The sequence below is a fragment of the Pogona vitticeps genome, chromosome 10 (genome assembly GCF_051106095.1).
Source record: "Pogona vitticeps strain Pit_001003342236 chromosome 10, PviZW2.1, whole genome shotgun sequence".
Taxonomy (NCBI): Eukaryota; Metazoa; Chordata; class Lepidosauria; order Squamata; family Agamidae; genus Pogona; species Pogona vitticeps.
The window spans coordinates 10,904,100-10,917,474 of record NC_135792.1 but is presented as its reverse complement, the minus strand read 5'-3'; the positions used below and the strand labels follow the sequence as shown (position 1 = coordinate 10,917,474).

Here is a 13,375-nt window from a genome sequence, read left to right as displayed (position 1 = left end):
AATTGTTATCTCTTTTCATACTGAAATTAACTTTTAAATAGGATTAAGGCCAACTGTGACAAACACGGACTTCTGTTTTTCCCCAGAGGTTTATATAGTTCTGTAGGGCTCTTAGGGTGATATTCAAGGATCAAACTTTCTGGCCTCACACACCTCCTTGATAGCTGCCCTTCCAGGTTTCAGTCTTTTTCAGATTTCTTGGCTGTGGTTCACTATTTTGATTGATGATAGGACTACGGTATCTAAAATCTTTAATACGTTTGCTTTCTTCATCAGTTATTTATTTATTCTGTATCTTTTTTTGTGCACTTTTCTCTCTACCCAAAGTGACTCACTTTAAAACAAGTAAGATTAAAAACACAATAAATTACACATTTAAAAACGAATTAAACTATTAAAATAATTAAAATACATTAAATTTGAAACTTTGAAAGCAAGCTTGCTTAGCTAAAAACCGGCACCCAGGGACTCAGTTATGAGCATTAAAAGCCTGCCTGAAGAGGTGGATCTTCAACTGTCCTCAGAAAGATAAAAAGGGAGGTGGGCCCAACCCGATCTCCTGAGGGAGAGCATTCGACAGCCTGGAAGCAGCCACAGAGAAAGCCTTCTCTCATGTCCGCATCATGAAGGAGGTCTTTGGGCTTTCTGATGGTAATGGGACTGAGAGGAAGGCCTCCTCTGAAGATCTTAAGGGCCAGCAAGGCTTATTTGGAGAGACAGGGCCCTTCAGATAGCCTGGACCTAAACAGTAGAGGGCTTTATAAGTAACACCAGCCCTTTGAATTGGGCCCAGAAATTGACTATATCACCACTCCTACCTAAGAATCTCATTCTGCAGTAGCATCTCTTGTTTCTTATGATAGGGTGTTTAAGGTATAAGAATTCAGACGTAGTTTACCATTGCCTTCTTCTATGCAGTAGTTACAAGCGTACAAGTTTCAGGGTCACTTTTCTTGTATACAAAAGTTTCTTCAACAGTACCAGTTATTGGTTGTTGTGGGTTTTTCGGGCTCAGTTATTGCTGCTCGGACTGCCCAGTAAGTGTCCTTCAAGAATGGATGCCTCTTAGTCTGATGTCTCAGCTTTTGACCATTGCAGCCTCTGTGGGCCTTCAAGAGTCTATATTTGAAGTGGAGTTTAGCTTCTTGAAGGTATTGCTTTCTGCTCTCCTGGCACATTCAAACCCTCTTAACATGTTAAAATTGTTCATCCAAAAGACCTTTGCTGTTGTTTATGTGACAAATCATCTTTTTGCCAATTTCTGTATATGGGATATAAGTGACACTAATTACTGTTTTAGTTCTTCTCTTGTATGGTTTAACTTGAACCCATTTTGTTCAGTCTGCACAGACAGTCCCCTTACCATAGTCACCTAAGAAAAAAGTTTCAGGGGTGTTTTTTTCTGGTGTAACTAGCTGTCATAGTAAGCTGATAACTATATAAGTGGATGAACATATTTCTATTAATTAAAAAAAAAGGAAAGCCCTCATTTTTGATAGCTGTAGCTCATGAATGATGACATTCTTCATAACCTTTTTTGAAAGGTTATTTCTAATGAAGGTAAATTAAAAACATGAGGGGAGAAATACTGAGGTTTAGCTTGGGAACTGACATTCCAGTGAGAACAACAACATCGGAAGAAATAAAAGTATAAGTGAAAATGCCTAGACGCCATTGGGAGTCAGATTTTCATTGATACAAATGCATTACATTATTTTAAGGTGTATACATGAGTCAGAGCAGAGCCGTTGGATTCGTAAGTGCTCAGCAGAATAAGATGTGATCCCTGATAGGCTTTCTTGGTATAGACCTTAATAGCCAGATCTGATCCCTTATTAAAAATTCATGGGCGAGGAGATCCATTTGTTGGCATGAGCAGGACTCCTGTCTAAGGTTGTATTTTGTGAAAGGGCTGTTGTATGGGTCTTTCAGGATGGATGCTTGCTCCTTGGATTCACCAAAATTGGGGGTGGGCAAGTGTGGCCCTTCCAATGTGGTTGGACTGATGCTTCCCTCAGCCTTAGCTGGCACAGCCAAAGGTGAGGTGTGCTTGGCATTGCTCTCCACCAACATCTGGAAAGTCATGCTTTCCTCGTCCTGGTCTAAACTTTGCCAATATTGCATTTCAAGTGCTAAGCTTATGAAGAACCTGCCACCTGCTCTACAGGCAAAGTGTTCTTCTCTTCCGCTGCTGCAACAGTTACACATTATTTTAATGTGCAGAAAATAAACTTTGTTGAATGCTTTTTACTCAGTTATAGGGTAAATAGCCTAACTGTAAAAAAAAAAGAAAAAGGAAATGTCCAGCTTCCTAAGACGCAGGAGAAAATGAGGCCATAGCGCCCAAACTAAAGTGAACCTTTGGGAAGGATTCTCGGTGACTAGCAGAGTGGACCTTTTGCCAACTCATCTGCCTGATTGTCACCTTCTTGTTTACCTTTTATTTGCTCGAGTTGTTCATAAATCATTTTAAATGCTGCTAAAGATTCAGTGCTGCAGTCAGGATACAAAATCTGCAATATGCAAAATTCAGGTGGGTGGGTCGGTGGGGGAAACTTCTTCCTTTTCCTTTCCTTGTGTGTTCAGAACACAGAATATGACCAACCCTGTGAGATTTTTAACTAGAAATTGGGATAGTGGAGTTATGAAGAAAATAAACCTGTTCCATACCTTTTTGAGGAGGTGCTGATGAAATTGTGCCTGAGAGACACTTCAGTATTTTCTCAGTAATGTATGTTGTCTCATAGTGAACCAGATGGATGCATCCTAGCGCTGTATTTCTGAATGGGGGAAATGGAATGATAGGATGGGTGGGTGGTATTTTCCCTCCTCCTAATGGAGATCTATGACAGCAAATTGAGCTTGTCTGTACCATCGGACCTCCTGCTGCTGTTTAAGTGTAGACACAATTGTATTCCTTTCATCATATTACAAAATAAACCTATTGAACAGCTTACGCCAGTTTGCGTTTTGATCTAATGACTTGTCTCTTTGAAAGCTGAACTGATGTGAGAGTGTATTATATCAGTTTCTCGAATTGTTATGCTTTTTTGTCATTGGTCATAGGATGTGGGAATTGAAGAGCTCTAAATGATTTTGTTGGCTATGTTTGCTGGTTCTCTTTCCAATTAATGGTACAGTTAAAAAAATGGTATTACCCTGCAGTTTGAAGGGAACAGTGTGTGTAGTGCAATTGTTATTCAATATGTGGCAGTACAAAGAGGAATGTTAATGCTTTGGACTACAGCTCAGGAGAACACAGGAGTCTTTCCACAAAGCTTGGATGTAGATGGTGTGACAAAGTCCCACAGCCAAAAGGCAGGGAGGCCCTCAGCCTGTAATCACCATCCATAATTGTATCCTTACTGACCAACTAAAGACCAGAGGCCTAATTTCAGTTATTGATACCAATCCTAGAATAATGGTCTTCAACCTTTTTTGGTGACCACATTTGGAATTGTGAGAAAGTGTCATGAATGCTTTTATTTAAAAAAGGTTGCTTTGGCTGGTTGCTGTGAGGGCCTCTGGCCTGACCTCTGGGGTAACCAGAATGTCCTTTGGCAATAACTCCACGGGTTCTATCTTGGAAGTCTAAACAGTAGTAGCCTATTTTGTTTTAACATAACCTGTCTCCGCTGTCTTTTTCCTTTACCATGTTCTCCAAGGGGGTGAGTTTCTGGAACTAACCCCTTGGGTGCTGTCTATCCAAGAGGAGCCCAGTTGATATCACTTGGATATCACTTAGGTCCTGGCCTTGGAAAGCGCAGAGGCCTGACCTGGGCTGCATGCATTTCAGCAATAGCTGGTATAGTTGGATGAGGGGACCAGATTATCTCCAAGGCTATAATCGGGCGGATATTGACTCAGCAGCTCCCATCAGTTGGCAGGATGCCAAGGCTGTGTTGGCGTGTTGGCTCATGGCCAGTGTTGACGTGGGTGCTCGAGGTCCGCAGCCAAACAGGCTCAGTAGGAGGAGGCTCTCCCAGAGGTCTCCTACCTGACCCTCCACCCCTTCTGGAGATGCAGAAGATGAGAACCCATGCTTCCACCACTCTTGCTCTGTCCAAAAACCCCAAGCTCTCCTCCTCCAGCTCCTTTATCCTGGCTGTTGCCTCCCTTTCTGGGTGCCCTTCATCAGGCAGCTTTTTTGATTACAGCCACTGATGCTCTGAGATTCAGTTTCTCCTGGGCTCACCTGGGGCTGCAGGACCGCGGGCAGATGGCCCACCAAGGTTTCCTGAGGTGTTCGCCTCACAATTGGCCATTTTCAAAATGACTGCTATGGCTTCTTGAAAAGCACCCATTTCAGAATAAGACAGGGTGGTGAGGCTGAAAGCTAAAAATCTTGCTGCAAAACATCAGTACAGCTCAGTTTAAACCCCAAATACAAGCATACTTGTGCTACAGTTTCTCTCTCTCCCTCTTTCATGGGTAGGATCATCCAGACCCAAACTCTCATAAATAACATGGCTTACTAAGCCATGGTACATACATCAGAACAGGACCTGTATTAGTTAAATCTTCCAGATAGGTGACATTGTACAATGAAATACTGCTTAAAATTGTGTATGGAATACCCATGTGTTCCGTGTCTAGTCACGTTGGCCACATGACCACGGAAACTGGCTGGCTCTATGGCTTGGCAACGGGGATGAGCACCGCCCCCTAGAGTTGAACACGACTGGACAAAAATTGTCAAGGGGAACCTTTACCTTTATTACCCATGTATTGTGTGGTGCTGCAAATTATAAACAACTTTCCAACCTGCCTTGCATCCAAAGAGGGTCTATTAATAATTTTTTAAAAACTTTATCTAGAAGTTGGACACGCTGTGAAGATTCCAGTGCTGGTTGGATCTGGAGTGACTCTGGATAATGTGCAGGACTACTTGGCTGCAAACGCTTTGATCATTGGTTCCTATTTCAAGAAGGAAGGCTACTGGGCAAATAGAATTGATTCAGATCGTGTGAAGAGATTTATGGAGCATATTCGTAAACTGAAAGAATGAAATGGTTAGCGTTTGTTGCAAGCATATCTAGTATTTGCACTACTGAGGGTTTATCATGTAATACAATTACACCAAATGCTTTATCTTTAGTCCAAATATTGGGGCAGAGTAGATTTGGAGGCCCCCAAACCTGCACACGCCTGCTTTAAAGCAGCTTGGCCCAAATCTTGTTGGTGATTTTTATGAATGCAACTTAAATTGCATAACTCACTTTGGTGAATTGCTGCTAACTAACAAAGTACCAGTCATGTTACAAGGTCCACTCCTGTTCTGCTATTGGATGTTTGTCTTGTACTGTAATCATTGGTTGGTGGAAATTTGCTGTAGTAAGTTACACAGTTTAACTTGTCCATGTGGAAATCATTTAAGACGTTCGTAGCCCACTCACTCATCAAGAAGAAGTCTATATTTGAAGTCTTACCCTCCACCCCAAGTTTTTTTGTGCTGCTATAGTTTTTTCCTGATGAAATTATCACCAGCTCTGAAACTGCGTTTTGAGAAATCCCTCCCGTTAGAACCTAAGGCATCAACTAATAAACAGGCTAATGTTTTTCAAGTGTTACAAACACAATTCTAGAAAAGCATTTAGAAGCTGCATTAGAGATGTTGATAATGACTGTTCAGGAGTAATGATTGTCATGATTTTGCAGATGCTGACTTGCTAGAAATCATATTTATTCATTATTGGGAAGGTGAAGCTATAATCTGTTACTACAGTGATGCAAGTTAAAAAGGAAAGAAAATACGAGCATTTGATTCCTTCCTTTACACTCATTTAATTTAAGATGTAATAGCTGGTGGTGCCACTGGAGTTGTTCCAAGGTAGAGTTGTTCTAGTGGAACACCAACATTTTAATCACTGCAGCAGTGTATGTGTGTGTTGCAGCTCTTTTCAGGTTCTATTGATGTCTCTCAACTGAATGTGCGAACGGTCTTCAGTGAAAGGTAAAATGTTTTGAGATGATGTCTCACGATGCAAAAGTTCTCTCTGTGATGGCTGTTTCGTGTGTGCAGTTCATCACATTTTAGGACAGTCACTGAGCGATAAATATGGATGTTTAAGTTCATATAGACGGCTCTGAGTACTCTGGTATCATCTGATGATGAACAGTTCTGCTATCATCAGATTTTAGAAGCCGAGCTGGATCAGGCTTGGTTAGTATTTGGATGGGAGACTATTATTCAATACTAAGGATTTCTGGATAACCTCTAAAAACCTTCGGAGAGCCACTGCCATCTGGAATTGACAAGTGTCGGTTAGATGGATGAATGGTCTGAATCATTTTAAGGCTGCTTCTTATTATTCTTATAATTATAAGTGACTTTTCTTGCTTCTCCTTGGTGGCAGAATTAACAGTGGCTGTGAAAGAAATATGGAGGTGGATTACCCAGAGAGGGTGATGGGCGCATACATCCTATAAACTGTATATTGCCCAGTGATGATTAAAAAGCGCCTCAAGACCATTAACAAATTTGACAAGGATCTATTTATCAGGTAAATGGATACTATGTCACCCTGTTGTCTTTTCACTGACACAAGCTTTTTCATTCAGGTAACACTTTGGCAACTGACCTGCCTTGCTGTGAAAGGGGCTTATAATTTGGAGACAATGTTTTCTTTATTGTTCTGTTTTAAAAACATGTGCTAAATTTGTTATGCTTTAATTCAATCTATGCTTTAATTTTATTCTGTGTAATTGTAAGCATTCTTGCATTTTATTCTTGGGAGAAAGGCGGGATATAAATTGGATAAATACATTGTTTAGCTTAAGATTTCTAAAATTACATTTGTCTCTTCCCGTCCAAAAATAGGTGGGGTCTGTACCTACTTAGCTTCAGGTCATGGTCCGGAACCCATGTTAGGACATTTTATCAGGGATTTTGTGTTGTTTTATACATTGTGTTATGTTTTACATGCTGGCCAGATTGCTCAGTGGATCGCTATAAGTCAGAATTAATGACAGCACATGACTGTTGTTATTATTGCCCTAGTAACATCTCGAGGATATGGTGTTAAGTACAGTAATGTGCTCTACATAGGGCTGCCTTTGGTAAGGATTTGGAAACTCCAGATGGCCCAAAATGCAGCAGCCGGATTGCTTCCTGGAGCTGGTTACAGGGTACACAGAATTTCCCTGTTAACAGCAGCTCCACTGGCTGCTGATCCATTTCTGGGCCCAGTTCAACGTGCTGGTTTTAACCCATAAAGCCCTAAACAGCTTGGACCAAAGCTATCTAAAAGACTACGTCTCCCTTTATGAGAGATACGAGAGGGCCTTCTCTATTGCTGCACCCTGATTCTTTAATCCCCTCCCAAACGAAGCCGGGCTGGCCCCATCTTTCTTGTCCACACGCAAGCGGGGGTAAAGAACTTTCTCCTCAGGCAGGCTTTTCCTTAATCGCTGATGGTCTGAGAGGGCTTTTTTTTAAAAAAATTGACTGTGGTGCACTATTGTTTTAAATATGTTTTAGCATTGATTTTATTTACTGTTTTTAATATAGCACTTGTTTAATTCTTTTTAAATATTTGTATACTTACTGTTTGAGATTTTAAATATTGTATTTTTAATTATGTAAGCCACCTTGTATCTTTTTTAAGGAGAAAGGCAGGATAAAAATGTTTAAAATAAGTACATAAATAAATTATTGTGTTTTATATAAACAAATTTACAGTGACACTATCTATTGCTTACATTCTGGCTCTTAATTATAGAATACTTAATGCTCCATTTTGTGCTCTCCTGTGATAACTAAATTTTGAGGTCCCCTGTGGTAAGCAGGCATTTCATTGTGGTTGTCTTCTCTCCTGTTCTTTGCATGTGCATATTCCATGGGTTCATCTCGGGATTTTGGGATAATTTCATAACTGAAAACAAAATAAAAAGTAAAAAAACACAACAATATGGTGGCACCTTAAAAACGAACTTTTGTATTCTTTGATCTGAGCTTTCGTGGAGAAGTCCACTTCATCAGATATGACTGAGGTTCAGAGTTTTCAGCAAACCAAGACATGCTAACTAGGTCTACATTTGACCAACAGTGGGGGAGGCAGGACATGTGGTGGTGCGCCTACCTCTTGCATTAACATCCTCCTCATCTTAAATAGTTCATAATTTGTCACATTATAATGATGTCTTGGGAACGTGGTGGCGCTGAGGGTTAAACCGCAGAAGCCTCTGTGCTGTGAGGTCAGAAGATCAGCAGTTGGAAGATCGAAACCACGCGACGGAGTGAGCTCCCACTGCTTGTCCCAGCTCCTGCCAGCCTAGCTGTTCGAAAGCATGTAAAAATGCGAGTAGATAAATAGGTACCACCTCGGTGGGAAGGTAACGGCGTTCCATGTCTAGTCACGCTGGCCACGTGACCACGGAGGATTGTCTACGGACAAACGATAGCTCTACGGCTTTGAGATGGGGATGAGCACCGCCGCCTAGAGTCGGACACGATGGGACAAAATGTCAAGGGAAACCTTTACCTAATGATGTCTTAGATCACACTTTGTCAAGCTGCTGCTTTAATCTGCCTTGTGCAGTCCAGGGTACATTGATAAAAGGTTATTTAACCTTGGAACAGAATTTAGGGGTTTTTTTTTTTTGCAGCCATATGATTCAGTACTTAAGAAGCATCTACATAGCAAGTGGTATTGGTTTTTATGCTCATTTAAACTGTCACCAGGGAATCACCAAAAATCCTAGGACCTGTATCTTGGTGGGAAAGCTGAAAAGCTTATTACACCAGTTTGATTGCAGTTTAGATAGCTCTTTAGGGGAAAAACAGCATTTGCATTTTACAACAATATATAAATGAGTTGCAAAGGAACATGACATTTCTGACTGTGTAGTGTTCAGAATATGTATCCTACTTTCTGGTGCCTCTCTTCAAGTATAGGCATTCCATGTACTAGTTTCCGGTACTTCAGAAACCAGAGAAAGGCCTGTAATGTGGCCTTAAATAATGACACACACACAAAGAAGTAATGGTGAAATTTAGTGGGCTAGCATCAAAAGTAAATTTGACTTTAAAATTCACCGTAGAAGATTGATTGCCTCCCTTTTATCATGTTCACTGCTGCAAGTATTTGTGTAGTAGCGTTAAGCATCTGCTTGTCTGTCGCAAGCAGATGCTGTAAGTACGATTTGACCTTTTCTGTTTTGGAAAATTGCTTGAATGTTTAATGTTAAAATATTAAGTTATCAGAAAGGCTCATCTCTTTGGGAGCAAAGAATGCTGATTTTTACATCATGCATGTTCACAAAGTACTGTAAGAAGCATGAATAACTTTGGAGGAGAACAAAGCAACTTGTGTTAATGTGGAGAAACTCTAGAAGTAAATAACAGCTGTTCAAGGAGACATCTCTTAAATATGTATTAATTAATTTGAAGTGCATTGCTTAAATATGCAAAGAGATTATCTAGTGTTAATTTACATTAAAACACTACAGCACTTGCCAGGTTCATTATAGTATCCTAAGCTAACACCCCAGCCTACACAACACAATTTTTTTCTGTGTTGATTGCTTTCGATTTGCCCTTTTAAAAATGTCATATAGCTGCCTTTTGCCTAGTAGAATCTATCCTTCCTCTCACATTTCAGTTTTGCACTGGGCCTGCATATTTCTGTCATGTAACATGCGGTATTAGGAGGAATACCAGGTAAAAGGGACATTAGGCAATCATGGTTGAATCGTGAAGGGATTGCAATGTTATTGAATCTTTTAGTCAGAGTGGGGCTTCTAGGGCCAGGTGTTTAAATGTTCCTTCTAACTGTAAGATAGCTTGCAAAAGGCTGTTGTTAACAGGTACAGTGGTGCCTCGCTTTATGATTGCTCCATTTAATGACAAAACCGCATTACGACAAACTTTTTGATGTCGCTTTTGCAATTGCTTTACGATGTTTCCTATGGGGGAAATTGGCTTTGCGATGATCAGTTCCCTGCTTCAGGAACAGATTCTTTGCAAAACGATGATTTTCGGACAGCTGATCGGCGGTTTCAAAATGGCTGCCGGGTAAACAAAATGGCCCTCGCTGTTTTCTGGGACAGTTTCCTTGCTGCACAGGCAGCGAAAATGGGCACCCTATGGAGGATCTTCGCTGGACGGTGAGTTTCCAGCCCTTCGGAACGCATTAAACGGGTTTTAATGCATTTCTATGGGCTTTTAAATTTCGCTTTACGACGTTTTCATTCTACAGCGATTTCGCTGGAACAAATTAACGTCGTAATGTGAGGCACCACTGTATATCAATATATCTGCTACAGTAGTTTGCCCTGCAGTGATAATGTTGGGTATAATTGCATGTGAATCAAAAACAGAAGCAAATGAAAATACTTCTTCATATATCCACCATTAATATCTAAAATGTTTAGAAAAAATGCTTTTTTAAATTTTTTATGTGATATTCCCAAGTGATAGCAAATATAACAAAAGCAAACAAAATAAAACTCGTGGCATCTTTAAAAAGTAACAGATTAATTCATCTTGGATTATAATCTGTTTCTTTAGGCACATGTGTCAGATTATCTTTATGCTACTTTATTATATTTATTTTATAGCTGGAGCCATATTTAATATTTGGAGCAGACGTACTGAAATTGATGGGACGAATTAGTCATAAGTAACATAATTCCTGTTGATTGTAACTGGTCATACTTTGCAATTGGTATATTCTGCTCTCCGCAGGATAGCTAAATCTGGAGTCGGTCTTTTTGGTTTTGAAATGTTTTATCTGTTCAGTTAATCAGCATCTGTAACACTACAGCTTCCTTATATTGGGGAAGTACTATTCTATCTGTAGGATGCTAGTATTTGTGATGGTAGCATATTCAGTATGATTTCTTTTCAGTCACATTATGATTATTCTGTGTCTGCACTAAAATATTAACTTTTCCTCTTATTATTCGTTATCTTTTCAGCTAGGAAGAGAAAATGTTTGTCCTGTGGGCTGCATAGTATTTTCCCTTAATTTCCAGCTACCGCATGCTTTGGATTGCCCATATGGGCTCACTCCTTCCTTTCCCCACAAATGCCATCTCTCCTATGCCCTAACTTTACAGATTTCAGATCTGTAGGATATTTAGTCTTGCTAAACAGAAGGACTATAGAAAAGAAGGGACTGCATAGAAACTACAAGTTTGGTAGAAACTACAAGTCTGGTCACCGTATGCATTTTGAATGGTTTATCCAAGGATAAAGGAGTACCGATCTCCTTGAGGGAAAATTAATTCTTAAGTTTACAGAGTGCTTGGGCTGTAAATAGCCATAAAAATGACAATTTGGTAGGTCATATTTATTTTTAAGTAGGTCAGAGGACATTAGCATGTTCAGCTACATAAATCTGCCAGGTACGGTACAGAAATTCTCATGCCTCCAAATTGCAAGCAAGGCTTTGCTTCTGAGCCAAGAGACAACTCAAGAATTGTTGACTGAAATAGGCAGAAAGTTCAAAGATGTCTGCACAACTTTTTTGTCTTCTACGAAAAACGAAGTCACGCCAGACATGAAAGCCGCCACCATGTGTGTGTGTGTTTTTATAACTTTTTATACTTACAATGACTATTATTATTATTATTATTATTATTATTATTATTATTATTATTATTATTATTATTATTATTATTATTATTATTATCATCATCATCATCATCATCATCATCATCATCATCATCATCATCATCATCATCATCATCATCATCATCACCTTAAAATGGCAGAGCTGAAATGGACTCTATGGATCATTCAGCCCAGTCCCTTATCAAGGAGGCACAGTGGGGGAATTGAACTCACAACTGCTGGCTCAGCAGCCATAGACCTAAACCACTGAGCTATCCAGCAGTTTTACATGTATCCATTTTATGTGGGCATTGTTTTGAATGGATGAACCTCTTTGTGGTTGGCTGTCAGTCACAGTGAAAAATCACGTTTCTTTTGGCATAGCAAGAGCAACTTATTGCTTGGGTGCTTGGAAATGAAATGCTATCTAATACGGAAGGATGGTTATTAGTGGCAGTTTTATGGCATTAGAAAAGAGTGTGACAATTAAGCCCAAGAAACTCTGCATCACTTTGCTTGTTGTTTTGTATATTATTTTCGGGCTTTGAGCTACTTTCTTTTCGCCTTCCTCTCTGTTGCCGTTCTGTCCTATCCCACCTTCATTCAAGATCAGACTTGAATAAATTTTCTGTATTACTTGTGTATCATGCTTAAGCTCACAACAACCCTGTGATCTAATAGGTCATGAACCAACTGAAGCATTCAGAAAATAACTGTGATAAAGTTTTACATCACCAAAATGTAGGTGATGAGATTGTCTGTTATGCTTATCCTGCTGCCAGTTTTATGTGCATGCACAGGAAAAATGAGCCTTTCATGAAGAAGGCTAGGAACATTGGCATGTTACCTATCCATGTAGCAGGGAGTTTTTAAGAGGAAGGTGTGCTAAGATGCAAAACAGCTGTTTTCCCTCTCAGGACACATTCCCAGATAGGACTTCCTTGTGGTATGTAAGGAATGGTTATAGTTAAAGAGGGTTCAGAGGCAAGTAAGACATTGATAGGATGAAGGCTAAAGTTGTTGTTGTTTTAAGTAACTGCCAGATAAGATTAGATTCAGGTCTGGAGGGCTATTTAGACATTAAAGTAGCAATTACTATAGAACAATTAAACTCCTTAATATTTGTCCATATTTATTAGAATTGGAGCCACGTGGACTGAGGTATGAGTTGACTCTACCATAGTTGGGGTTTTTCCAAGTCTGTTGATTATTGATGGAACTAATGGACTGTTGACGAGGATTAGAGTAAGGTTCATGTGCATTGGATGGGGTATGTCTCCACTCATACCCTTCTATAGAAATGCCTCAAAAACAATAGTGGATCATTTTGGTGGATCCATGTGCCCCGTGGGCTGCCAAAAAGCAAATAAATGAAACTCACTCCTAGTTTTGAAAAATGAGGCCTCCCTGAGTGTAAACTAGTGCAGGGAGAGGCCTGTAGACCATCCAAATGGATTCTCTTGGAGCCAACTTCACCTTTTTTGTCAAGACCAAAGGGGCCTGGGAGGTAGCTGAGACTCACAAAAAAAACTGTTGGGGTGGAGAAGAGACAAAGATGGCATGAATTGCATTTGTATGACTTTCCCAGCCTCAGCAGTATAGAATATCCATTTACTAGATTAGCCAATGAATTATATTTGACTTCCTCTCATTGGCACAATAGGATTGCTCCCCCCCCCAGCCTTTAATTTAACTTGCAATGTGAAGAGGAAAGAGGCAGCCCCCCCCCTCCACCCTCCACATATGCCTTGACATCTATCTTCTTTAATCTACCATATAGAACCTGATGGATGTCCTAGGTAAATCAAACATTTTCTG

At 40.0% G+C, this 13,375-nt stretch overlaps 1 protein-coding gene across 3 annotated transcripts in view; it reads left to right on the top strand.

Moving 5' to 3' along the window:
* LOC110069791 (uncharacterized protein F13E9.13, mitochondrial) overlaps positions 1 to 7,791 on the top strand; it is a 35,463-nt gene extending 27,672 nt beyond the window's left edge. For 2 of the 3 annotated variants that reach the window (XM_072980882.2, XM_078380346.1), the window contains exons 7-8: positions 4,818 to 5,012; positions 6,357 to 7,791. In XM_072980882.2, the coding sequence (XP_072836983.2) occupies positions 4,818 to 5,008 (191 nt within the window). In that variant the 3' untranslated portion in view covers positions 5,009 to 5,012; positions 6,357 to 7,791. The remainder of the gene's footprint in view (positions 1 to 4,817; positions 5,013 to 6,356) is intronic. The other variant, XM_072980883.2, reaches the window with a different exon arrangement.
* Positions 7,792 to 13,375: the final 5,584 nt, after the last annotated feature.